Source organism: Apus apus, chromosome 7 (genome assembly GCF_020740795.1).
Source record: "Apus apus isolate bApuApu2 chromosome 7, bApuApu2.pri.cur, whole genome shotgun sequence".
Lineage (NCBI taxonomy): Eukaryota > Metazoa > Chordata > Aves > Apodiformes > Apodidae > Apus > Apus apus.
Window position 1 is genome coordinate 9,877,443 of NC_067288.1, and position 25,820 is coordinate 9,903,262.

The 25,820-nt window shown below is 36.4% G+C and overlaps 1 protein-coding gene across 1 annotated transcript; it reads right to left on the reverse strand.

The window, feature by feature from the left end:
• Nucleotides 1–1,343: 1,343 nt before the first annotated feature.
• On the reverse strand, nucleotides 1,344–25,748 carry STXBP3 (syntaxin binding protein 3). Its single transcript, XM_051625468.1, has 19 exons — nucleotides 25,670–25,748; nucleotides 21,020–21,069; nucleotides 20,320–20,401; nucleotides 18,091–18,167; nucleotides 17,433–17,511; nucleotides 15,936–16,036; nucleotides 13,799–13,953; nucleotides 12,813–12,903; nucleotides 11,770–11,894; nucleotides 10,245–10,349; nucleotides 9,661–9,718; nucleotides 8,678–8,743; nucleotides 8,175–8,255; nucleotides 7,465–7,603; nucleotides 6,764–6,870; nucleotides 6,225–6,323; nucleotides 5,275–5,360; nucleotides 3,637–3,785; nucleotides 1,344–2,077 (listed from the first exon to the last, which is right to left on the reverse strand). The coding sequence occupies exons 1-19, from the start codon at nucleotides 25,710–25,712 to the stop codon at nucleotides 1,986–1,988; spliced, it is 1,785 nt and encodes a 594-aa protein (XP_051481428.1). The 5' UTR covers nucleotides 25,713–25,748; the 3' UTR covers nucleotides 1,344–1,985.
• Nucleotides 25,749–25,820: the final 72 nt, after the last annotated feature.

The window sequence follows — 25,820 nt, forward strand, 5'->3', positions numbered from 1 at the left end:
ATGTCTTAGTGTGGTATTTATCACCTATCAAATTTTGAGCTGGTGATAGTGCTTAAGCCAAAAGCATACACTTGGAGAAAGTTTAACAGCTAAATATACAAAAATAATCCAACATTTCAAGCTGGTATTTCTTTAACTTTATGCAACGAGTACAAATCAATAATTTTATATACTACTGAAATAAAGTATTTCAGTCCTTAAGGAGGACACTTGGATATAAAATATTTTGTTCTCTATTTGCTGTTCTTAAGCTTTGGGAATAGGAAAAAAGTTTGCAACCACATACAGCTTTTACACCAAACTTAAATTCTTCTTGACAAAGTGTAAGGACTATAGACATTTTAAGGATAATTGTTTAATACTCATTTGCAAGTGTACATCTTTAGCAAGATAATGTTGAACGGTGCACTTCCTAAATATATACTTTTTATTTACTTTACTATTTATTGTGATATTTATAGTTAGAAACTCAAATTCAGAAAAACATTATAGATATTTCTACTGAAATATTTTCAAGTTCTGATGCACATCAAGTTTGATGAACCAGTTAAAGATTTTGGTTCCTGTATTTCTATTGAAAATAAAGTCAGCACAGGTTAGATACGTGGCTCAGGTGGTATTTGAAAGTTACAGCCACTTATCCTCGTCATGCCGACAGTCCTGCAACACCTCAGAACCATTATGTAATACTCCTCCATTTCATTCATCTCTGATGTAGGGGAAAAATTTTACCTTCCTATACCTTCTAATTAATTTTGTGTGAACTTACCCAGCAAAGATGTTATTTTAACTCACTAGTTAATCTAAGGGCAAGATTAAAGGAAAAAATAATACCACCTTTCTACAAAACAAAAAAGTAATACTTTCAGTTGAGAAAAATGTAACTAAAAAGCCCTAAATAATGTATTCCTTTGCATTATGAAATGTCTCTCAGATTCAACATGAAAACAACTGCAAGGCACACCAGTACAACATCCTTTAAAAAGTTAGTAAGTTTACACTTAAGTAATTTTAAAATAAATCTAAACATTACAGAATTAATGTAATTTAGAATGTATTCAATCCCCTTCAGCACAAATTTATGTATTTCTTAGTATGTAACAAAGTAAAATAAAACAATAAATACTCCTGAATGCATCACATTTTGGTGTTTGGTTTGCTTTTTGCTTTTCTTTTATAAACTATCAACCCATTTGAAAGACTGAACTGCTTACCTTGTTTTAGTCTCCTTTTCCCCTGCCCCTACTTCCTCAAAAAAGATAATTTATGCTTAAAATTCTGGAATCTCTGTATCGCCGGCAATTAAACTTATGAAACAGACAGACTACACAGTCATAACGAGGTTTTCAAGCAATTAAGTTTTTTTAAAAAGCTTTAGTAATGTTCCCTGTATATTCTTACATGTAAAGTGTACTTCAGTGCACAGCTGACAGCATTTCTCCAGTTATTTATTAAAGTTTGAACTACTCAGTACTTCCATGATTAACTTTATACCTTACCCACCACCATCTCAAAAAAACTTTTGATTTTTCAGTTACATATAAAGTGAGTTATTTTACAGAAAATGTTACAGTTTCAGACATTGCACTTGTGCAAAATATTTTTACCATAAGCTCTTATTTACAAATTTTCTTCTGAAGCTTTTACCTACAAACCTAGGCCCTTTTTAATTCAGTCATTTTTAGAAATAAATTATAGAAAGGTTTCACAGTCATCAAAACAATTCCAGTTTATACATAATCATGATAACTTTCAGCATCATTTGTTAGGAATTAAGACGCCCTTTTGAAAAAGCACAGTGTAACACTGTCTATACCAAATACAACTTAACATTATTTTTTCCTCTCCCTGCCTTCTACTCCCCAAAAAAAGCAGCAAATTTACAGTGACAGTGCATTAGTCAGGACCATGTATCAGAAAGTCAGTTCTGTAAGAATATATACATACTATTTGTCTTTCAAAATACATCATAAACATCATAATTTCTACTCATCCTTAACAGAGACCATATCCTTTGGTTTACTGAGGCTCTTTACTTGATCCAGTAGTCTTTTAGGTGTCAGAATATGAGTAGAACCTGACAAAAGAACATACGTATTAACTGTATCAGGCAGAAATTCTGACTTCCAGACATTCCCTCTTTAAAAAAGAAAACAAAAGAAAACTGTTACATGTCAGAGTTTTATACTATAAGTGAAAAATTGAAAAGTACAACAGTTCAAAGTGCTTTCATGTGTTATCATTTAAAGTGCCATCATATAAATATAAGTGTCACCATTACATAGACAGTATCCCTCTTCCACACACTGAGACATCCAGATACCGAGATTAGGACTCTTTGGATACAAGTTTCAAGTCCCTATTCTGCCTGTTTGAAACACAAGCTTGAACCTGGGCCACGTTGTTGTTTTTTTTTTCCAACTGTCCCAGCCAGCAAGAAACCTACCTTGTCTATGAAATAGCAAGTTAATTACAGGCTTTATCCTAGAATCAAGAAACCTTCTAGATGAATTATTATCACAAACAGCAATTTTCCACAGAAATAACAGTTACAGAAAATCGGCTTTTACTGACTAACATTTCCTTGGAAAATTTGCAACAAATTCCAATTCTGAAGGAGTAAACAAAATCCTTATTATTCTTCAGGAGGGCACAACCACTCCCCTTGTTCTCACAGACAGTGTTTATAACTTCTGCTGTGAAGGGTCACCCTAGAGTTACAAAGGGAACTCTTAACTCTTTATGATTAGGGCTGTCTTGAACCTTGAGTTTTCCAATATTCCTCAAGTTCTGAATCAGGAATACAGGCAGGTTTTCATCTTGCAGTAGGCAAGATGGAAATTTGGCAGTTATGACCTTCCCTCACAAGTCAGGATTACAAAAATCTTCAAGAATCTCCTCTAAAGAAAAGGGAAGATGGTGCTGTGGTTAGTATGCCAAATATTAGAGAGAAAGAGTGACCTACACTAAACATGTTTCTGTAAACAAGTCTCAGATGAAGAAACAGTTTTGTTAAACCACATTCCTGTTGTCCTCATAGAAACCGTAACAGTAAGTAGACGATACTGCAAAGTCATTGAAACATTGAAAAAGTTTTTGCATTGATTTGTTTTGTTTGAGGCATATTTTTTGTTTGGGGCTTTAAGGAAAAAAAAAACAAACTTGTTTTCCTTTCCTCCAAAAGCAAGTAATTTTGCACTGGTCTGCCAGCTTTCCCACTACTAACAAGAATAATAAGCGTAGCTGAAGGTAAAGCACAGGCAGATGCAAAAGTTTGTGAGGAAACTAACGCAAAGAAAAAAAAGTCTGTTTAAATCCTTTTCCCCATACATCAGGATACTTCAAAAATATATTTCTCTGACGTAATTCACAATGATTCTTCTGTAGAGCACAGTTGTATTTATTGTCTTTAATATCTTGTTGCAAAAAAACCCCAAACCAAACCACAAACCCATAGATCAAGTAATCTAGATAAACTGAAGATACTTCTAACCGCATAGGTATAAGAAATACATTGGCTATAGTATTAGTTTACTGAACTAACTTGGGCAATATAAGAAAAAAAAGGTCCTTTCAGTTTCCAAAAACATATATAGTAAATCCCCACATACCACCCTTTTCCCAAGACAAGCTTACCAATAATAACTTCACAGGACTTGTAGGCTTGAGAAACCTCATAAGCACAGCGCATCTCAGAGTATGTAATTCCTCCAATCACAAATACAATCAGCCTTGCACCGCTCTTTCGCTCATCTTGGTAACTAGCTTTAGGTTTCTGGCGTGCACTGGAAAAGGTTTCATAAGATTACATTTATATAGTTTAATTTTGGTAAAAACTATACACTTACACAGTAATAATTTCTGTCACACAGTTCATGGTTTGATTATAATTTCAGCAACTTAGACAAATTGATAATTAAAGTAATTTTAACAAAACAAGTTAGCACGTAACTCAGAAACTATTCAGTTATCCCAAGGGGGAAAATAAATACAAATCAAAAACATTGCTGCACACACACAAAGAACTTCTACTGAGCTGCTGAATTCTGCATGGTAGTAATTCCAGTAGTATTTTTTCATGAGACATTCATTTGAAAAACCTAATACTAGGTGAATAGAATCTCTAAATAAAAATCTCAAAAAAACCCCACGAAAACAAACAAACAAACAAAATATTTGGCTGTTACCAAATAAGATACAGATAGCTAGAAACAACAACAAAAAGTTCTTAAAATATACTTTCTAACACACAGTTAGCAATTGCAGATTCAGATTAAATCATCTGCAGTCCTGATCTCTCTTTGCTAGAGTGCCTACATGATTGACAAGTTTTACCAGCCTACAGGACAGGGCTCCAGTTACAACACACAGTGACTTGCCATAGTCTTTCCTTGCACAGATCATCATAGTGCATGTAACAACGCTACTTTTCTAAGGCTGTGTATCTGTACCATTTGCCTTTTATTTAGCAAGGTACAAATTCCAATTCCAGTGTGTCCTTCACATTTAGTATATGTATGTTTACCTCCCTATGAATTCCAGCACCTGATTAGCACAATGAGCATTCCTGAGATAGAAACACCCTTATCATCTCCATTCTGTCTCATAATTTAAATAGCAGTACCAAAAATGTCAAACTGGCAGGTATTGGTCACAAGCTTCAAGAGCTAGTGGGATTAAAAACACAGAAAGAAGGGACAGTACAAGTTAGTGAACTAAAACTAAACTTTAAAATCATCTCTCAGTGATATTCTGTAAATATACAAGCACACCAGGACACATCATTTCACATTCCTTAGCAGAGAATTCACTTCAAGACCTCCAGCGTCTCTAGACTTCTCCAAACCATCCCCTGACAACAGGGATCAAATATCTAACAGGCCCATACTCCCTAATGACAAGGCCTACAGAAGTTAGATTAAACTTACTTGAGTCATTAACTTCAAGAATGACATGATAATTTACTCCTGAAACTACTTCACACAAAAAAGTTCAATGGTTTAAACTTCTCATTCTGGGAATAAGGAAATGTTATTTGAGTCTTTGAAGTAAAAGGGAGATACTACAAATAAAAAGCTACCAAAGAGTTATTAGCTAACAACCAAGTTCAGTATGTTTTACATTAAATAAAAATACAGGTTTTACACATTAACATCCCCTTATATCAACTGTTTCACCACTTAGTAAATACACTTTTGTAACACGTTAGAACATATATATTATAACAATAATGAGAAATGGATAAATTCTATTTCAAGAAATTAAACAATTTACCTTACTGCTCCTGAACCATTCCAGGTAGGAGGACACGGGGAACAATATGGCCAGTCTTTTGAATCTAGTTTGTTTTCTATAGCATCCTGAAGGACAAAACCAAAACCCACTTCAAACAGCCATGAAGACCTAAAACCCACCATGTTTCAATTTCCAATAATATTTCTAACTGAAATTTAATACTAGCACATGCAATTTCTTAGAACAACCAACTGCACAACACTCCAAAATGCTAGACCGCACAATACTAAAAATTGTTACAAGGTTTTCGTATATCATAAAGAACTGCAAGTAAAAAAGCTTTCTTTATAAACATAGTATTGATTCAACTCTTCAGACTTCACTAGTAGCTTATTTTCTGTAACTATGCTAATGTAACATTTCTCTATAGCAGTATATGAGAAAAGTCAGGGTCCCTGAAAACACAAACTGAAGTGTGAAGGTCACCAACAATCTACCAATGACAGCGCTGGCTCAAACTAAAGGTCCAGTGAACACACTATTCTGTCTGTAATCAGTCACTAACTGATGCTCAGGAAAAGTTTTAAGAACAAAGCAACTACACTTGACAAGTAACATTTTCCAGCCTCTACCAATCTATAGTTTAGATTTTAATTACAGTGTAAAGACCCACTGGAGAAAAAAAATCCAGGTCTTTAAATTACACTAAGCACTGCCAACCAATCACAGGACAAGCTGTTGAAAAAGGGTTTTTGCTTTCAATTCCATGTGCTTTACCTTAAAAACAACACCCAATAAGGAGGATCACTAACACACAGCAGTCTAAATGTTCTGTGTTACTGACAGACTACAAGGGATCATTTTGCACAATAGATGTACTTAACAAAAAGAACTCAAGATACTATGGAATTTCAAGAGATTGGCTATAAAAGCTCACTTAAGTAACCTTCTGCACTGCACCCATGAATTAACTAGTTCATCTAATTTACCTCCATAACATCTTTGATAACAGGCGTCCACCTAGAAAGTTGAAAAGTTTCTTCTGAGGAACGGTCCCTTCTTGGATGTTTATGATGCTGAGCAGCAGACTGAAAAGATTTTCAAAACATGGTTGTATTACACAGAGTATTTGGTTTTTTGTAACTTATTCCCAGTTAGCAGCAGGCAAGACAGAGGATCAGTAAGAAATTTTAAAGAAATAATAATCGTAACAACAAAGAGCAGTTACTACCTGTAGAATTCAGGATACACCACAAATACTGATTTCAGAAACACTTTCCAAAACCAACTAGCTCAAGAAGTCACCATCTGATGAGTATATAATAGGTATTTTACTTTGAAAATCATTCATGTTTTGTTCAAGGGATTTACCACTTAAACACATTAAAAAAAAAAACAAACAACAACAACAACGAAACAACAAGAATTCCTAGTAAATGCCTGGATAATGCTGATAAGAGTTGCTGAAAGAGCTGCAGACAAATGCTTGGGTGGTAAGAAATGACAAAATAAAGAAATATATTCTTACTGAAGAGATAATAGGAACATGAAGGTATTTCCAATTTCTTATCATATCACTATCACTTTCTATTTGTACATTCTGGATCAGCTTGTCCAAGTTCTCCTGAGTAGTTCCTTCAACATAAGGAAAACACAAATTAATTACTATGTGACTATTAGATCAATTTTGTCTCACAAATTCTGGGCTATTATTTTCCAGATTTTTTATTGTTTGACCAGCCTACTCTAAGTTTAACATAACATTTTTTAGATAAAATTCTGTTTAACTGAATGGTTTTGAGACCAAAACTCAGTATTTTAACAGATTCCTCAGACTCACATTTCCTCCTTCTCTACTACAAATTCTTTCCCATTGACTTCATTTTCAGCTTGTGATGGACATAGAAGTCCCCCTTTAATGGCTTCAATACCACGTGAAAAGGAGAAAATTTAAAACTTGCATACATCCAAGCACAGGAATGATGCTAAAACACTGTATAGATCTACACTTGTATTGAATCTCCTAACTCCTTATCAATAATACCTTTGCTACTAATTTGAGAGAAGCTACAGAAGATAGAGAGCATTTCTTCCAAACTTGGCCACCAACTCCCATACAAATGCTTAAAGGTAACTCAAAACACTGAACTATCAGAAAACTTCAATTGAAGTCCACAGTGCTGAGGAAAAACAAACAAACAAACAAACCAACCAGGCAGCTTATCCTACCATTTGTGCTAAAGATATACAGCAGAATAGCTCTAATTTTATCATAGCTCTCATGACTTTTGTTGAGCAAAACTGGAAGGAGGACTCTCATTGAGTCTTTCACTTTTTGACCTTCTACATCAGTTCCAAGAGCTAAGTCCTAAATAAATAAAAAAAAATAAAATTAGTGAATAGTCATTAAAAAACCTACATTGTTTTTCATGTTCTGCAGTGTGCTTTTATTAAATTGCAGGTTTCAGAGAGCAATCAAGCTGCACAAATTTAAACCCAGCATGAAAAGTCTTTAGCACAATTATTTCAATATTTACAGCATCACAGTAACACCCTTAAACATTTAAAACTGTTTGATATCTAGAATACTTATAAATAAAAATTCTATTTTTTAACTTGAGATTAGTAGGGCTTCCTTCTGCAGAACATGGTAAGGCAACTTCATAGGAGTTTTGAACACAGAAAACACAAAGATAATCCTTATACAAATCAGCCAGATTCAAAAGCAAACCCTTCCTCCCCCAAAAAAAAAATCTAAAAGCACCTCCTTTATTGGAGGAGAAAGAACCTTGTATATTTCACTTAGCTTTAATACTACTACCTCAAAAAGTGATTACGAAAAAAAAAAAAGCACAAGAGACACACTACTTTTGTGAGTTAAAACCAAGAAAGTCACATTTGCAGTTAAGTCATTTCGTTTGTGGTTTTTCTAAACATACCTGTTCAGTTTTACAGAGCCTTTCTACATTAGGTTTGAACTTGCTCATGCAATCTTCTGCTAAATTAAGATAGACGACTTGCTAAAAGACAAAAGAACCCAAGAAACACAAGCTGCCATAACTTGCTTGTTTTTTTCAAAACACATCACGCAATCATTTTTACTGGTTACAAGAATCAATTCTTCAACTACCTGTTAGTATCATCATGCATTTTCTGCATTTTACCCTTCACTTTAAGAATGACCCTCATCATACATTTTAAAACATTAAAATGCTATGCTATCTTCAATCCTCAGAGCCAATAATTGCAGTGGGTTTTTTAATACTCAAATTAAACACCTGGTAGCAAGTTCTCTTCCCAGAAGTTTACAGTAGATGAATATACTAATTTGGAGAAAAGCTATTTAGCACACTTAACAGGCAAATTACAAAATGAAACTAAATTTCAACAATAGTGTACAAAATTATTTATTGTAAAGTTGCAGTTACACAAGACACCTTACCCTACTGATCTCTTTCCGATAGTGCGGCATCTTTTTCATTAACTGGGACAGAGCAGATATCGATAACTGTGAAGAAATTATACAAGTTGAAATTTTTTTTCCCAATATTTGACATCCTTATTGTGTTATCCTCATCTGCCTGAGAGCTCCGTGGAGAAGGACCTTGGAGTCCTTGTAGACAAGTTATCCATAGGACAACAATGTGCCCCTGTGGCCAAGAAGGCCAATGGTATCTTGGGGTGCATTAAGAGGAGTGCCTCCAGCAGATCAAGGGAGGCTGTCCTCCCCGCCTACTCAGCCCTGGTGAGACCTCACTTGGGAGTACTGCATCCAGTTCTGGGCTCCGCAGTTCAAGAGGGACAGGGATTTACTTGAGAGAGTCCAACAGAGGGCTACATGGATGATCAGGGGACTGGAACACCTGCCTTACGAAGAAAGGCTGAGACACCTGGGGCATTTCAGTCTAGAGAGGAGAAGACTGAGGGGGGATCTAATTCATGACTATAAATACACGAGGGCTGGGCATCAAGAAGGCAGGGACAACCTCTTTTCACTTGTGCCCTGTGATAGGACAAGAGACAATGGATTCAAACTTGAGCACAGGAAGTTCGACCTCAACATGAGGAAGAACTTCTTTACTGTGAGGGTTACACAGCACTGGAACAGGCTTCCCAGAGAGTCTGTGGACTCTCCTTCTCTGAAGACTTTTAAGACCCATCTGGATGCCTTTCTGAGTGATCTGCCCTAGTTGGTGTGCGGTTTTTTAGGTTTTTGTCCTGCTCTGGCAGGGGGGTTGGACTCTATGATCTCTGGAGGTCACTTCCAACCCCCAATATTCTGTGATTCCCTTCCTGTTGCAGTCTTGCTTCCCACCCCCCAAAAACTGCTGCCAAGATAAGCCTCAACTTCTGTAATAGGTCCATAAAATACAGAGATATGATCTGCTCAAAATAACTAAATTACCAGGAAAAACAACAACTCACTTTTCCTTCTGTTGCTTTTCTTTTTGCTGAAACTTCTTTTAAAAGTTTTGGTATTTCCCTGAAAAAAACAACCAGAACCAAACAAAGCAAAGTAATCAAATGCATGACATTTCTTAAATCTTCTCCTAAGATCTCTAAGAACTGTGCAAAAAGAACTTCTGAATGAAAGTAAAAGCTTCAAATACAGGTCTCCTTCAGCAGAGAGAGTGTTTTTTGGCAAAGGAAAATGAAGTTAAACATTCTGTTTACAATATTTGCATAATGTCACTTGATGCAGTAACTTGCTACTACTTGATGCAAAATAATCCTCTCAGATTTAAAAGATTTTAAGATACTTCCTAGGAAATAACTATTTCTGTTTTTCCTCAAGAACTGTAACTTACATTAGTAAAATTGCATAACTGTACAGACTATTTTTTAAAACGTTTTCCTCCCAGCATCAATCATTTAACAGGATGCAGTCTATACTGCAAAGCTTCATTACTGCTTGTATTCCTAATTTCTTAACAGTTCAAATATATTCCCTCCTAAAAAAACTTCTATAACTTGCATTTTTAACTATTTTTTGTTACTTATTCACATACTCTATCACATCTGCAATATGCTTGTGCCGAATCTTCACCCAGAGCTCATCGTCTTCCTCCAGAATTGCCTCTCGTTCTTTGCCAGCAGATCCTTCTGTTTTGTATCTTCCAAGAGAAAATTCAGACAGTTGTTCAGTTTGGGATTTTCCCCCTTGCCTAGTTCTCTTAACTCATTAAGAGTAGTAATCTTTATGGCTTAATCAACACACATATTACTAGCTGCAATATACACAGGTTTTCACTTCTAAGCCAAGCTATTGCTCAACACAACATAATGTACATAAGGATTTTACAGATTACCCCTTTGAAAATAGAAAACACTGATTAATTTCAGAATAATCATTTGAGGCAACAGCTTCTGAATGTTCTTTTAAGCCAAAAGTAACTAAAACTTCAATCATACATTTACATGCACCTCACTTTCTCTTCAACTTCCAACGTTAACTTCCCTTTGGCTTCAAATGGAAATTGCATGCAAAATATCACATACTGAGATTGCCAAGTGCAGCTTCCTGTATCTACTTTAAGACATTCCATAACTGTGAAAGAAAATTAAGTCCCATTCTCCCGCAAAATAAGTAGGACAAATTACCTCGCACACAAAAGAAACATGCTTCACAGCAATACAGAACAACTATTACTTTTCTACAAACAGAAAAAACCTATGAAGCTAGACAGCAATCATGCTACACAAGATTTTCACATTCACAGAAACTCACAGAGTGTGTACGGCCAGAAAGCATGAAAAAAACCCCACAAGATTAATAGTGAAAGTCAGAACATGACTACCTAGAAAACATACTCTGCTACATGTTCATACACAGCAATTTCAGATTTATAGAATTCTGTCTGCTACGTAAACATTCACTCTTTGTTTCTGAGAGAGAAGTTACACACTTCTGTCTGCTTAACTGAGCAATAAGGTAACTGGGTCTCATTTGCTATAGTGGGACATCAGCAAAGTCTTACTAAATCTTTGCTGTCAGTACAATCCAACAGCCAAATATGTACCTACTCACCAAGCAGAGAAACTCTATTATAAACTGCACATGGCTCACCTATGTGTGCATTTAGAATAGAAACATGTAAGTTTTAACACCTACCTAAATTAAATCGCAGAAGCTTAAAAAGTGAAAATTCCTGAGAAACAAATAAGCTTTTCCTCAGCATTCTAGTATCAGTCTTGTTCACCATGAAGGTTGAGAATACAGAAGAAAAGGTAGGGAATCTAAATGTGCACTACGAAGGTTTTGCTTCAAGTCTAGTAATAAGTTCTTTGTTTTTTTAAAAAATGCAATTTGTTAGACTCAAAACCTAGCAAAAATGATAATTACATCCTACCTTAACTCCACTGAACTAGGAACTTAACAAAAAGAGAAAGCTACTGATCCAAGTTATTAACAATAAGTGAAGCAACCCTTATGTAATATCAGCAGCTCATGTTGCTATGGTGCAATTTAGCTAAACAATTCCATAGATTTTATAAACAATAAGGTGTTTAGACTTTTTTTTGAGAAGTACTTGCTTGTAAGTATCATTTTCAATTGGTAGCAGATCATATGCCATTGCCTGGAAGGTGAGTTCATGAAGTACAGTTGATACTGGGTCAAAGTTGCGATCAATTATTATTAGTTGGGAGTGGGTTTTAGCCTAGAAAGCCAGCAAAAAAAAACAAAACAAAAACAACACACCAGACACACAGTACAAAGTTAATGCATGTTAAATCTATTTAAAGTAAGCTGCAACACTGCACACACTTTTGGAAAAATAATTGAAAAAACCTTAAAAGTGCAGACAAAGTGTTTATCAACATGAATAGAAACAAACGTTTAAATGATAACCAAAACACAGTTATTTTAAAATACTGATTTTAAGGCAAAGCTCTTTGCCTACTGAAATGCCATCAGTAGTGTCACCTAATGTACAAAAAGTTTAAGAAAATAAACAAACACACAAAAAAGGCCTCCAACTGCAGCACAGTACAGGTTATCTGAAAACATTCAACTGAAGGTTTCACTTCGGGGTTTAGAAAAGTGGCATTAACATCAGGTACATTTATTTCTGTAGAATGGTTTACCCCATACTTCTGCACTTACACAGCTGCCCTTGTGTGCCCTGATCTGTAGTGAGAGACCAAAACATGATTTACATCAGCAGCTGTACATCTGCAGACAGTAAATCTCTTAATGGGAGACACTTCAATTCTGCAGTGAAGTCCTTTCTAACTATGGCCCTATGGAAGGTGATGTTAAAAAAAGTTACCCACTTTTCTTCAGGTTTGAATCACTCCCTACATTATCATAGAGCTAATTCATCAAGTAAAATTAGTTTGATCACACAGATTACTCTATCAGTTACTACCTCTAAGCTGCTGTCATACACAATACACAACTAAATCACAAATAGTTGCTTTTATTAACGAAAAAACCCCTGTTTTTGTAGAACTTATTCTCAATATATATATATCAAATCTATCTATCTATCTATCTATATATCAAATATATCTATCAAAAGATATTTTTTTTCCAGACCTACAAAAAAAAGCAAACATTTTAATGTACTTTCTACCTTTATTTGGCTTTTCTCATCAATTTTGTAGTAGTTCTCAAGATTTTTTTCAACAAGCTGTGCAAGTTTTCTGGCATTATCAGATGGTCCGCTGGGAAAAAAGGAAACATGCAAAAATAACTTACATTTCTTCCTCAAAATAATAAAATGCTACCTTTAAAACAGAAAGAACTCCTTAGATTGATCCTCTGGTTTTACAAGCAGTTTCTGAACTCCATTCTAAGTTTTGTCAATGTATTTTCAGTCTTACATTATGATTATACTCTTTGAATGCTTCAAGTATTTCACACAGTAGAAACAGTTTCAGCCAACAGACTGACATTAGCTGGCATATGGCCCGGCACCTGACAGTCCCATTCAGAGGCAGAAAACAAGAAAAAAGAAAAAGATAGAAGAAAAAAAACAACAAACAACAGTCAAGTGATTATTTCCTTGTTACTTTTGCAGAGAAAACAGCGTAATTTAATGTTACACCAAATACAATTATTGAACATAATTTCAGATGCCTACTTTGACCTCAAAGGTACTTACTACTCTATACTCTCTATCAAAGCTCAAAAGTGGACCTCTCCTCAATATGGGTACTATAAAGAAATCCTATTTTCCTCTGCCATTTATTAACTCCTTGATGCCAAGTGGAGCTGCAAAACTACCAACAGGAGCAGTTCTGCTACAGAACTACGCGTGCAGTGTCTTAGAATACAGCATATTAGGGTGCCATCCTAACGGCCAAACATGAAACAAGTCATTCATAAGAAAATAAGATGCAGTAACCACTGTTATATGAACACACACAGAGAAATAATTCACAGCTCTGCCTATACTTCACGAATTCCTAACATTCCATGTTTCGCAGCTGTGGATTAAAAACTGTTAATCCACAATAAAAAGAACTATGGTGCAGCCTCAAACTATTTATTACCAAGCACTGTGGGAAGTGCAAGAAGTGAAAGCAACAACAGTGTCTATCACTATTTTTGCCTCACCTTTTATATCGCACTCCTGGATTCTCATCTAGTGTGGCACATAAGGTAACAATTTGTTCAGCCATCACTTGCATTACAGCATCTTTATCCTTTGTCTTTTCCAGAGTTGGACTATAACAGCGGTAGAATGCATCTGGGACATTGAGAGTAAACACCTATGCAAAGCACAGCCAAAAAAAAAAAAAAAAAAAAAAAAAAAAAAGACTTAAAAAAGACTTAAATTGTGTATTTCTAAAACACCTGGTAAAATAATTGCTAATACTTTACAACTACACACTGCAACTAAGTCATACATAACATACTTAAAAAAAACCCAAACAACCCACTGAGTCCTCTTTGTCCTGTTGAGCTCAGCTGCTTCTTGTTCTCATATGATTTTCCTCTGTTACTCTCCTCTCCTATGTAAATTTTTACATTTTTCAAATTGCTAACTGGCTATACAGCCTGAGGGACCCGACACAAGGCAGAACTTAGTACCATTCAGTGTCTCATACAGAGACATAAAATGCAATACTAGAATGAGCATAGAAGGTATCAAGCTAAATGTGTTTAAAAGATAATTTTATATATTGTATATTTACCATATGAAGACTTCACCTCCAAGAACTTAGATTCTTTAGATGCATTAAATCTTAATCAAAGATATTTAATTCAGTACTACACAGAAGAAAAACTTTAACAGCTTAGCAAATGCAACGCAAACATGGAAACAATCCCACTGTCAATAAATGGATTGTCTCCAGCTTCAGGTGGACTCTGTAATTACAGAGCCAAAGAAGAATGTCCATCCAGATAAAGATGTTTCTTTCATTTGAGTAGATAATTACTTGGACTTTGCCCAGAGCTGTCTGATTATTTACCCTTATCACCAGGCCTAGGGATTTCAAATTCGGAGAGTCAGTTAACATTCTCTGTTCCTTTGCTAAGAATTCAAAATGTTCTCACAACCCACAATACTGAGAATGCAAAACTAAACTAAGAACAAGAGACTAAGTTATGTTTATTTTCAACTTCAGATAAGTACTTCCAGTTTCTGCTCTCGTGGTAAGTCATCCAGACAACCAGGACAAAAAAAATTCTGTATGCATTATTCAGTGTAGGAAGCCACAAAAATTTTTCTTCAGAGCAGATTTAGAAGAACTCCCAAAAACAGTCTGAAACAAAGCTTGGGAATATCAGCACTACCGGAAAACAAACAAGCAAACCACCATTCTCCGATGGCTTTGTTATAAAAAGGAGTGTGTCTTCAAACCAGAAAACTGCATCACAGTAAGACATGGATGGCAGCAACCTCATCTGTATCCACCTGTTACCTGGTATACACAAGAGTTCTGACCCTTGATATGTTTATAAGGGTGGAAGAACACAAGAAAGACTTGTGGGAAATATTCACAGCTCTAGAACTCCTAGTAGTGGACAGAGTTTGGGGGCTTCACTGTATTAATGACTATCAGGCTGCATTTCAGCCTTCCGTACGTGATGATGTGCATGAGCAACAAATACTCACTGTGCGGTTTCATATGGAAAACTCTCATTTGTTTCCACCAGTGGTCTCAAATTCTTAATTCAGAAAACATGGATTTCCATGTTTTCCTCTCAGTAAGAAGTTTGCCTGGTTGTTACAGTTGCTGTTTCACTTTTTTTGTGAGGCTTAGGTTTTGTTCCCCTCCCTTTCTGTTCTCTTTATCCATTTGCTCTGATTTTCACTAGGTAGGTAGTTCTACTTGTTCCTAAGCAACAACCTACCTAGCCTGTCAAAATAACTCAGTATAAGCAGTAACAAACTTTACTGCTTACTAAAGCCAAGGCAGAATACCTCCCTTCTCTTGGGGAATACGTCACTTCTCTAGCATCTCTACTGCAACTGACTCCAAGTCTTGCAAAGAGGTCAAATGCAAACAATAAAACTTTAAGTACAAGAGAACATTTCCACCTGAAAATGACACCCAAGCACTGGAAATATGTCAAAAGAGCACTATGACTCACATACAGTTTGACAGTTAAAAAAAAAAAAAAGGGGGGGGGATGAGGGGCAAAAAAAAAAAAGCTAGATTTTACTTCATTGTTTTCTACCAAGTCAACAATGAAAACAGTTCTCCAGACTATTTTTGCTGGTGAGATAAAGAATGAAACTTACCTGAGACTCGCACGGGAAGAAGGAAATGTTGATCTCCTTGCATCTTCTAATTGATTTTGCACAGGAAGACTTAATTTTATTGAAGAGGTTATCAGGACAAACTAAGGAAAAATAAAAGATTCTAAGTATAAAAAATGTTCCGGCTCTTAACTCACTTTAAAGCTTACAGGATTCAGAATAAAAACAATTCTAAATTAAGGAACAGTAACATACAAAAAAGTTGCCATATCTTCCTAAAGTGAAAGAGAATGTGTGAATTTTGTTCTTGAGATCTTTTTCAAGAAGCATCACTGGTTATTTTTTACTAGCTTTGGGAAAGCAAAGTTGCAGAACGCTCACTAGAAATCTGCAGCAATAAAGGATACTGATTGTAACACAGCAAAAGTTTCTGCTATTTCTTCTCATATGGAAGAGAGAAAACGTTTTGCAAGCAACAAAAAGGTTAATGGAAGAAATAATGTGTACGTGTCAAGCAACGAAACACAGAGGAATATGGAATTTAGTTATCATTCTCAAATGGTTTTCACTACAGTTGCAACCTACATGGGATCCCAGTCTAGAAGTTTAATTTAAGGACAGTTTGGATGACATGAATACTACACAGACTTAAAAGTAACAGCACTATTTCTCTAGCTGCTCTCAACACGAAAAGCTTTGGCAAACATTCAAACTGAAAGCTTGCACTCTTGTGACCAGGGAATATACACCAAGACCGTGGTATTTTCCCAGAACGAGAATTGCTGAATCAGCATAAAATTAAACAAGCAAAAAAAGAGCTTTTGATAGTAATTTAATAACTGCACTGAGAACATATGGTAGCTGATATGCTCCATTCACAAACATCCACAGAGAGAGACACAGTTCAATCTCTGCCTTCAGTGGCATATTTGGGGTTTTTGTTTTCCCTTCTTTACACGCCATTTTAATCACACTGACTGACTGCAGAGGCACACACAGTCACATTAGCCCCATTTACACTAATTGTCTCTGCTTTGCAATTTGCATCATCCACGCAAGGGGTAAGGAGACACCTTCTCCCAGGTGATGGGAAAAGAGCTGGCTCACAGGTCTGACGGAACTACCTAAACTAATTACAGAACATCGTTCTTGCAGCAAATTCTCATGTGTTTATATTTTTGTGAACTATTTTGCTTATATGACATACACAGCTGTACTTGAACTGTCTGCCTCCACACTCTCCAACATAGGAGACGACAGGAACACTTTGAAAATAAACTAGACTGCCTAATTAAAAGTTGACATGGGCAACTCCCATAGTTGTTTGGTAACTGTGAAAGAAATTACCATTGCCATACAGCATGGTGACCCTATTCTGGCAACCCAAATATACTCATATATTAATTATTTGAGTCTCAAATCCTCTCTCAAGAAACAGGACCCAAAATTTTCATGTACTAAATTACAGAAAAGAAAGTTGAGAAGCTTGCTTATTTACATATAGAAAGTTATCAAACTAGAACACAAAAGCGTACTTACAGTCAGTGAAATACACGTATGCTGCCTTGTATCTGCTCGATGATCTAGTGATGAAGTCATCAATAAGTCCATCTACAGACTTACGGGGGGGTAGGAAAAAAACCAAAACACCACAAACATTAGTCTTTTGACTTTCTTCACATAACCAGACAAAGCTTATTCCCTCCTCTCCTCCTGTCCCATTACATACCCAGTCTTGCTTAGGAATAGTGCAAATCAACATAAGAAAACACTGAAGTAATAATGAAAAACTATAGAAAGCCATCAAGATCATTTTAGGAAGCAAACGCAGGAGAAAACTTGCATCATTTTCCACCTGTAACAGTGGTGAGATTTATTATCTCAAGAATTTGTAGGCAATAACAGTAATTTCTTATTAGAGCCATTACTTTGAATTCCATTGTCCAATGTAATGCATCATCATTTGACACATGGTTTTAAGTGAGGTTACAAATATCTACAGTACCAGTGCTTCCACCGATCAAAAGGTACACACTTGCAACGTAACACTGCATTGTCTTTTCATCATGGAAAACTAAGGATTACAAAAAATGCAAAAGTGGACTACTGCACAGTTGTACACAGTAAATAAATATTTTAAAACAAGACTGTTTTTTCAGTCTAAAAGATCTTGCTACACTTTCTTTAAAATACTAACCTTTTTGGTGGGAGTTATGAAATATATTGCTTTCATGTGTGGGACAGGCTCACGGATTTTATATACATTCTCCACCACTATAAAGTAAGCAATATAAGATTTTTATAATTAAGAGGTTTATGCATCTATAAGCACTATACATATTTTAGTGTAGAGGTGATAAAATAATACCAACCAAGCTGTCCACAAAATTACTGCCCAGGACCTATCTTCTACCAAGAGCCTTGATTTTTTCAGTTATTTGTTACTTTAACACAGCAAGTCTCTACAAGACTTCTTCAACCCTCAGTCTTGTGACAACTAAACTTGTAGGACTGTTATTCCTGGCAATTCTACACAAGCTGAGTTTTGCCACCACACAGAAAAATAAGGCAACACAAGAGAACTGCCTCAGCAAGACTGTTTCTTTTCCAGCAGTGAAGACGAGGGAGAAGAAAACTACGCACAGCATCATTTTGGACTATAGATTCTTCTGTCCTTTGTTTGCTTATTTCCTACGCACTTAACTCTGTTCCAATATAATTGCAGACACAAATTAAACATTTTCAGCAAATCAGCTTCACTCAGCTCTAGGTTTTCTTTGTTTAATAAAGTCATTACTGTATAGTGTTGCAGTACACTAGCTTGAGAATGCAGAGAAATTCATGTTGCTCAGTCATTTTGAGGGGAAATATGAAGGAAGATAAGTAAAATGTCAGACATTTAGATGTGGAGATTCTTTTCAGTAGTGTATTTACTAGAAATATAAGATTTCTTACTGATGAATGGGATATGTGCTTACTGCAAGTTTCTCAAAAAAAATAACTAGTAGTTTCTATTGTTGTAGTTGATACTGTTGTTGTCGTTGTTATTATTATAAATACACTCCAAAAAGTTAAATGTATGCAGCTTTGCTATTATACCTCCAGAAGGAACATGTTATGCTGAACTTGCTACTTGCGGAAAAATAATTAAGTCTAAATACTGCTTACTTAAATAAAAGTATTTCTAAAAATCTAAAGTTAATAAAAACTAGAATCTTTACATTTTATGCATTAATTTCAATTTCAAAAGAAGGAAGAACGATACACTAGTAAACATTACAGAAAGGCCAAAAGGCAACTTCGAAAAGTGTTTTATTCTTCTTTTTAGTTGTAGGGAAGAAAAGCCCATAAAATTAACATGAGCAAAACCACTTCTTAAAAATACATGTAGAAATACAAAGTCTTATCTGAACAGGCATACTGCATAACTGAGATCTATCATCACACTCCATCTATTAATCACTTTTGACAGTGGCCAACATCCAGGAATTCAGCAGATGACAAACTCCACTCCACTAGAAACTACTCTTGATTTTTCAAAAAAACTGATAATCTCATTACTGTCAATGTTGCTAATGGGTTTACTCTAGTTCAAGTAATTATTGATATAATTTAGTTTCATGTTTTTGTTGTTGGGTGTTTTTTTTCTTCTATTACAGAAAGCTCTCTTGTTTTTACAAGACTCTAAAATACATCTGCACAACACAGAAATCAAACTTAAATTCTTGACTTCAGTACATACACTTACTTGCAAACACTTCTCATCAATTTATCTATTGTCTCGTGTTCTCATTTTGTCTCAGTGCTTCAGTTTCTCTGGCCTTATAGTCTAACTCTGCTATTAACGAGCATAAATTAATTCAAAGCAGCAGATATTACTGATTTACAGGACACATTATGAAAAAAATGCAGAGTAATTTGCCTATTCTTGTATATTTTACTAATGCCTCCTTAGTTCTTCACCGATTTCTAGTATTACCTTAACTTCAACTGACTTAAATCCTAAAAATCACTATGGGACAGATAACTCTCTCATTTACTCAACCCTTGACACGAGCAAACAAACATCAATCCCCCCCAAAAAAAGCTCAAAACAAAGAAACAAGATCCCCAAACAAAAATTAAATAGACACAAACACAAAACTAACAACAAACACCAATAAAAACCTTACAGCAATCTTTAGCAAAAAGGTGTAAAAAAATAACAACAAAAAAACCTGGGAAGATAAACATTTTTCATTTTAAAAATATTCACAATTGGGTAACTACTGTACAAGCCAGAAAGACTGCCAGGTTAATATCCCATAGCTATTTGTCTTAATCAATCAAATTATGACAACTTCTTGCAAGGGTACCATCAAATTTATTATTCCCCTTTTTCTTAACAGGATATTGCCATACGTATATTAAAAAGAATTATGCTTACCTGTGATACCCTCTGCAAGTAGATCGGTCATTTTGCAGCACATTGACAGTAATTTAGTAGTGTAATCATCTAAAAGAATTATCTAAATATATTTTAAAAAAACACAAGTTTTTAGATTAATTCGCTATATTAAACTCATGTTATTTCCTTAACAACTTGCCATGAAAATCTGAAGCTGAAATCTGTTCTATTACTCCATATCTTTTCACCACCTGCATATAGCAACTTCACAGTGGAAACTAACTTCAAATAGCATTAGAAGGTAGCTCCGCGGATACAGAATTCCAAAATATGAGTTCTATTTTAAACAAACAGCTTGCCCCCACTAGTCCTACTAGAAAATATTGAAAAATCTTCACTTTGACATAAGTCTTTTGAATTCCTGCCTAATTTAGTGGTGTAACTTGAGATTAATTAGGTACAAGTCTTTCAAAAGAAAAGATTAACAGAAACAGTGTCTAATTTTTTTTTCAAGACTTAGAAGAATTGAGACAACTAGCCATTTGTTGTTCTTCAGCTAGCCCTTAGAATTTTCACTATGCCTTTATACAGAGATCTGAGTTAAAAGAACTAAAATCCATTACTTCAACAGAAAACAATTTCAAGTGAATAGTGCCAGCCATTATTTATTGTGTACTAAGCAACACAGATTGGTCAAAGTGATTCTAACATTCTTACATAAATTATGACAAAACTATACCTTCCATTCTTCCTCTTTCCTGCAGTCATCAAATATTGATGATTTTAGCTCTGTAAGAAGAAACAGATACAGGTAAATGACTACTAAAAAAATTTCACTCATTTAGACTCATATGTTTAAAGACTTAAAAAGAAAGGATTAAAAAACCCAAAACAAAAACCACCACACACAAAACTGCTAAATACCTCTACAGAACTCTTGACCGTAAACTTTTGCTAATATTAACCATAAAAACCATAACCATAAAAAATCGGTCTGAATTATTACAGGACTGTAAATATTTCACTTTGTTTCTATTGTTTCAGTGACCTCTTGCACTAATTTGATTGTGCACATGCAAAAAATTTAAGCTACCCTAAGAAAAGGCAGCCAGACCAACACATTCCCAAACAGACCTATTTTAAAATGCATGCAAGCGTCAAATGTCCTTGTTGCTTCTCTAGAACTTCAACATAAGCCTAAGAAAATAGCAGTTATTTCAGGAATTGAAAGTTATCTTAAATAAAACATCCATTATCTTCTCCTGCTATGACAGCTTTGGGAGAAAAGTAAATCTTGTACAGGATTCAGCAATAGGACTCAGCATCTAGTTAAGACCCACAGATTTTAAAGATCATCAAACTATGAGTTGAAACTTACAGGAATGTGGTCATCAGGATAAAGCAAAAGTGATCTCACAGCAGTCGTTTGTACTAATTAGGAGTCAGAAGATTTGGGAAAATGTTTAAAATCTGATGTTTATAAACACGGGAATAAAGAAGCCCGATTAGTCTGTTTTTCCCAGAGAACAGAATTTCAGATTAAGCCAATAACTACTGTTGTCTATTAAAATAGCTAAACTCTATTCACAAAAGAAAAAAAAAGAACGTTATAGAAACAAAAGCCTACAATACAAATGAGCAAATCCAGCACACATTTTGTAATTACTTTCAAGTAAAAGAACCATAAGAAGTTTCAGAATAGCAAGTGTACATACAACAAAAAGCATACCCATTTCTTCAGTGTTCGTAAATATTTATATAGTCACCCATGTGCAAGTTCCTTTGTCATAACACTGCTGCAAGATACCCCATCTCAACCCCCAAATTACAGAGCCTTAGAATTCAGCAGTTTCTTCCAGCTGAGCAGCCTACCTGCTCATCCAGCCTTCATTTCATTTCAGTTTCACCAGCTCTAGCACTCCATAACACACAACATTCCCACAATATCATGCTTCTTGCTTCTCATGGTTGTATTTTACAAATTCTTTCACACTAACAAAATAAGTTCATTTTGAAAAATGAGTACTTTATGCTTTAGCTTTCCAACTTACTTATTTTTTGCAGAACTGACATTCTTCATAGCAACTTCAGAAACATTCACTCTGCTTTATCTAATAAACTGACAAAAATACTGCTCTAAAAGTTATTAAAGCAAAAAGCACATTTCAAGAGGGATGAAACAGGTGTATTTTGTTCATGTTTCTAAGCAATAGAACCCAAGCTCAGTTCTCCTGAAACTTTTTCTGCTTATGCAATTCCTGAAATCCACTACCATTCCTCAAATTTCTCCTCTGTGTTGCTTCCAATTCAACACCCATTCCTGTTATACATAATCCACAGTTTTCAACAAGTTCTAGGTCTGCTTAGCCTGCTGTAAACTCCTATGACTCCTCTGGACATACCCTCTATAAGACTGCAGAACAGTCATCACTCCACAGCTGTTACCAAGACAGATTGGGTGGCCATACCTGAGTCCAGGATGTTAATACAGGCACATTTTTTTCCTGTCACTTTTATACTATGTATTTCTTGCCTAGATATTTCTCTCTCTGTGCACAAGGAATAAGAACAAAGCTTTGGCCTCATGAAGATTTCATTAACCTTCATATTTTCTAAGAACATTCTTACCAAGGAATGAGTTGTTAGGATTACACAGAAAGTACTTTTTAATACACTGAGCACCTGAGAGCCTTGTCCAAAATCTCAAATATACTCTTTGTATAATACTTTAACTTACTTGCCTGTTAAAAAACCAGAACATACAAATACATAACACAGTTATGTCTCGAACTTCATTTTTTGAATAAAAAAATACAAGACAGCTTTCTCCCATCATTAATAGAAATGTTATTCCAAGCTATCAGTGTACCACCTACTGTGTACTTGCCCCTGCAACATTGCAACTGTAACTTGTTTTGTCCTCAACACGCAGCTGATTTACCCAAATAACTGACCTACACTCATTTACAGGGTCTCAGAATCCTCTCACTTCTCTCCAGTAAGCATTCTGAATGCAACAAAAACAATCATAATGCCAGGAATGAGTAGTGCTCTATTTCGGTCTAAACTCTTAGTTTCCATCCTACAGATTTCATATAAACCACATATCCCACCTACTTTCTCTAATTCTCTCGTCTCTGAATATGTTAGATTAATTTAAGGCATTTTTCTTCTGCTTTTACTTCCTGACTCTGATAAGAACTACACACAACTCTAACAGAGCAGCAGGCTACTAAACACCTGTGTGGGGGGGAAAAAAAAAAAAAAAGGCAAAACACACCACACCTTGGCAAAGTTAATGACCCATTTATAACATACTTCCTGAAGAAAGGACTAAACCAGCTTCTACTGTATGCAAGTGTTCCAGAAAATAAAGTCACAGAAATGCTGAATCATAAAAAAACCCCACAAATATAGATAGGTATGGCTAGACTAGAATCTTATTATACAAGTCTAAAACAAATCTTAAACTTCTGAAAGAATTTAAAGACAGAATTCCTTATGGAAGTAACTTTATTTTACAGAGAGACTCAGTATAGAGAAAATTCTATAACTGCACCCACAGAAACTACTGCCTTCTAAATACAGGTAGTGTTCCCCATCCTGTACCTATGAACTTAATTAACAACATACTTTGCTGAAGCAACCTCTTCACACACTTGTGCCTAGATCCAGTCTAATGTGGCACTTTACAGAAAGGGCTATCACAATGAAAATAAGGGTTCTTTTAACAGCACCGTAACAGAGCACATGTACAACACTTTGTACATGAGACAGGTACAGCTTCTTTGTCTATTAACAAGACAGGACTAAGATACACACTGACATGCTGCTACTTGATGCATCAGCATCACCAACTCATTACTTTCAGACAAACTAGGCTTAAAAAAGACCTATGTTTGCTCAAACATTAGAAGAGCAGTTTATGGCTTTGAATTATCCATAAACAAAGTGCCAGATACTGTCAAAAACTTAGTTCATCAATGTTAACTGTTGTAGTCTTGGAAAGACAAGAACAACTAGTTAGCTAACAAAACATTACTTTCAGAAGCTGCTTCCTTTTTATAAGATTAGCAATGTTTTATTATTCAAACTTCTTCCATTACTCTAATCTTTATTCCTCATGGATTTGTCTGCAGCAGCAATGCCATTTTCGAAAGTCCTTTCATGCCTTAATCAGGCACTAGTGCTCTTAAGGTCCAAGTCTTCTACAGAAGACCTCAGGACAAATCAATCACTTTATAGTCAAAGACACAAATGATTTATCAGAGCAAGAGAGGACAAGGAGAGCAGCAAAAGCAGGGATTTCTAAAGGTCAAGTTTTAAACAAAAGAATCTAACTCATACGAGCAGGGTCCAGATGTAAGTAACAGGACTGAAAACCACAGGAACAGTCTGCTTTCCTCTTTCTCCCTTTTTTCTATTTTCTCTTCCAGCAACACAAGCAAGCCGACTGGAGCTTGCAGGTGGAAGCAGAGAAGGAAAACAGAGAAGGCTGCAGCAGGACGTTCCCCTTTCAGTGACACACAGTCACTAGACTGGCTGAGCTGCATGGAGTCACAACCTCCGCACAATTAAGTCCGGCGTTAGGTGGTTACTAATGTCTTTCCCCAAAGGTCTCACAGCACCTGCAATACTATCAGCCCTTCTCACTAAGACATGGAGTAGTTACTTTATTTTCTGTACCAAACACCAGCAGAACCTGTTCCTAAACATGGCAATAAAAACCTGCCGATCATTTACGAAAGTACCTTCAGCTTTTTCTTCAGAAAACCGTGAAGCCCAACACCAAGCTGCAATGCCAATCCGTGACAGACAACCAGAGAGCCCCCTCAGAAGCCGCGAGCGCTCTCCAAAACTGCCATTGCGGAAGCCGCTGGGAAGTCCTTGAGGGCTGATTTCAGTTTAGCCCCTTCAAGAACTACCATGGCTGGCTATATCCTAGTAGAATTCGCCCTTATCTCAGAATAAGTAAAAAGTGTGTCCATGCAGGTGCTGTCACCTCAGCCACTCGCGGCGCCGCCGCAAGCCGGGGCGGCTGCCTCCCGCCGCCCCGAGTCAGAAGCTGAAACAACCGAGGAACAGCAACCACCTCCAGCCTCTGCCACACAGCGGGCTCTTCACGGAACCAGCCGGGCCCAGCCCCACTCTCCCGCCGCCGGCCTGGCCGCCCGCCTCAGCTCCCACACGCAGCGCGGCGCCGCGGCAGGGGGGCCCAGCCGCACCCTGGGCGGCCAAGGCATCCCCGACCCCAACGCCGGGCTACGGGGAGGCGGCAGCGAACCGTCTCGGCCTGCTGGCCCACGCCACGGCCCCCCGAGCGGCCCCAAGCCGCTTCCAACCCGGGGGAACGCGGGGAAGGGGGCGCGGAGGAGAACCCCGCACTCACTCTGCCACACCAGGCTCTTCAGCCCCCGCACCGCCGGCGCCATCTTGCTCGCCAGCCCTGCCCGGCGCTGCTGCCGCCACCGCGCCGCTCCCTTCCGCTCCCCCGCCCCACCTGCCGCGCCCTCTCCGGCGGCAGCGGGCGGAGCGGGGCG

Excerpts from the sequence above, each read along its gene's own strand:
- STXBP3 (XM_051625468.1), bottom strand. The coding sequence starts at position 25,712 with ATGGCGCCGGCGGTGCGGGGGCTGAAGAGCCTGGTGTGGCAGA. Across the intron at positions 17,512-18,090 it reads TCATAACTCCCACCAAAAAG|TCTGTAGATGGACTTATTGA; the intron begins GTTAGTATTTTA and ends CCCCCCCGTAAG. Across the intron at positions 3,786-5,274 it reads AATGGTTCAGGAGCAGTAAG|TGCACGCCAGAAACCTAAAG; the intron begins GTAAATTGTTTA and ends AACCTTTTCCAG.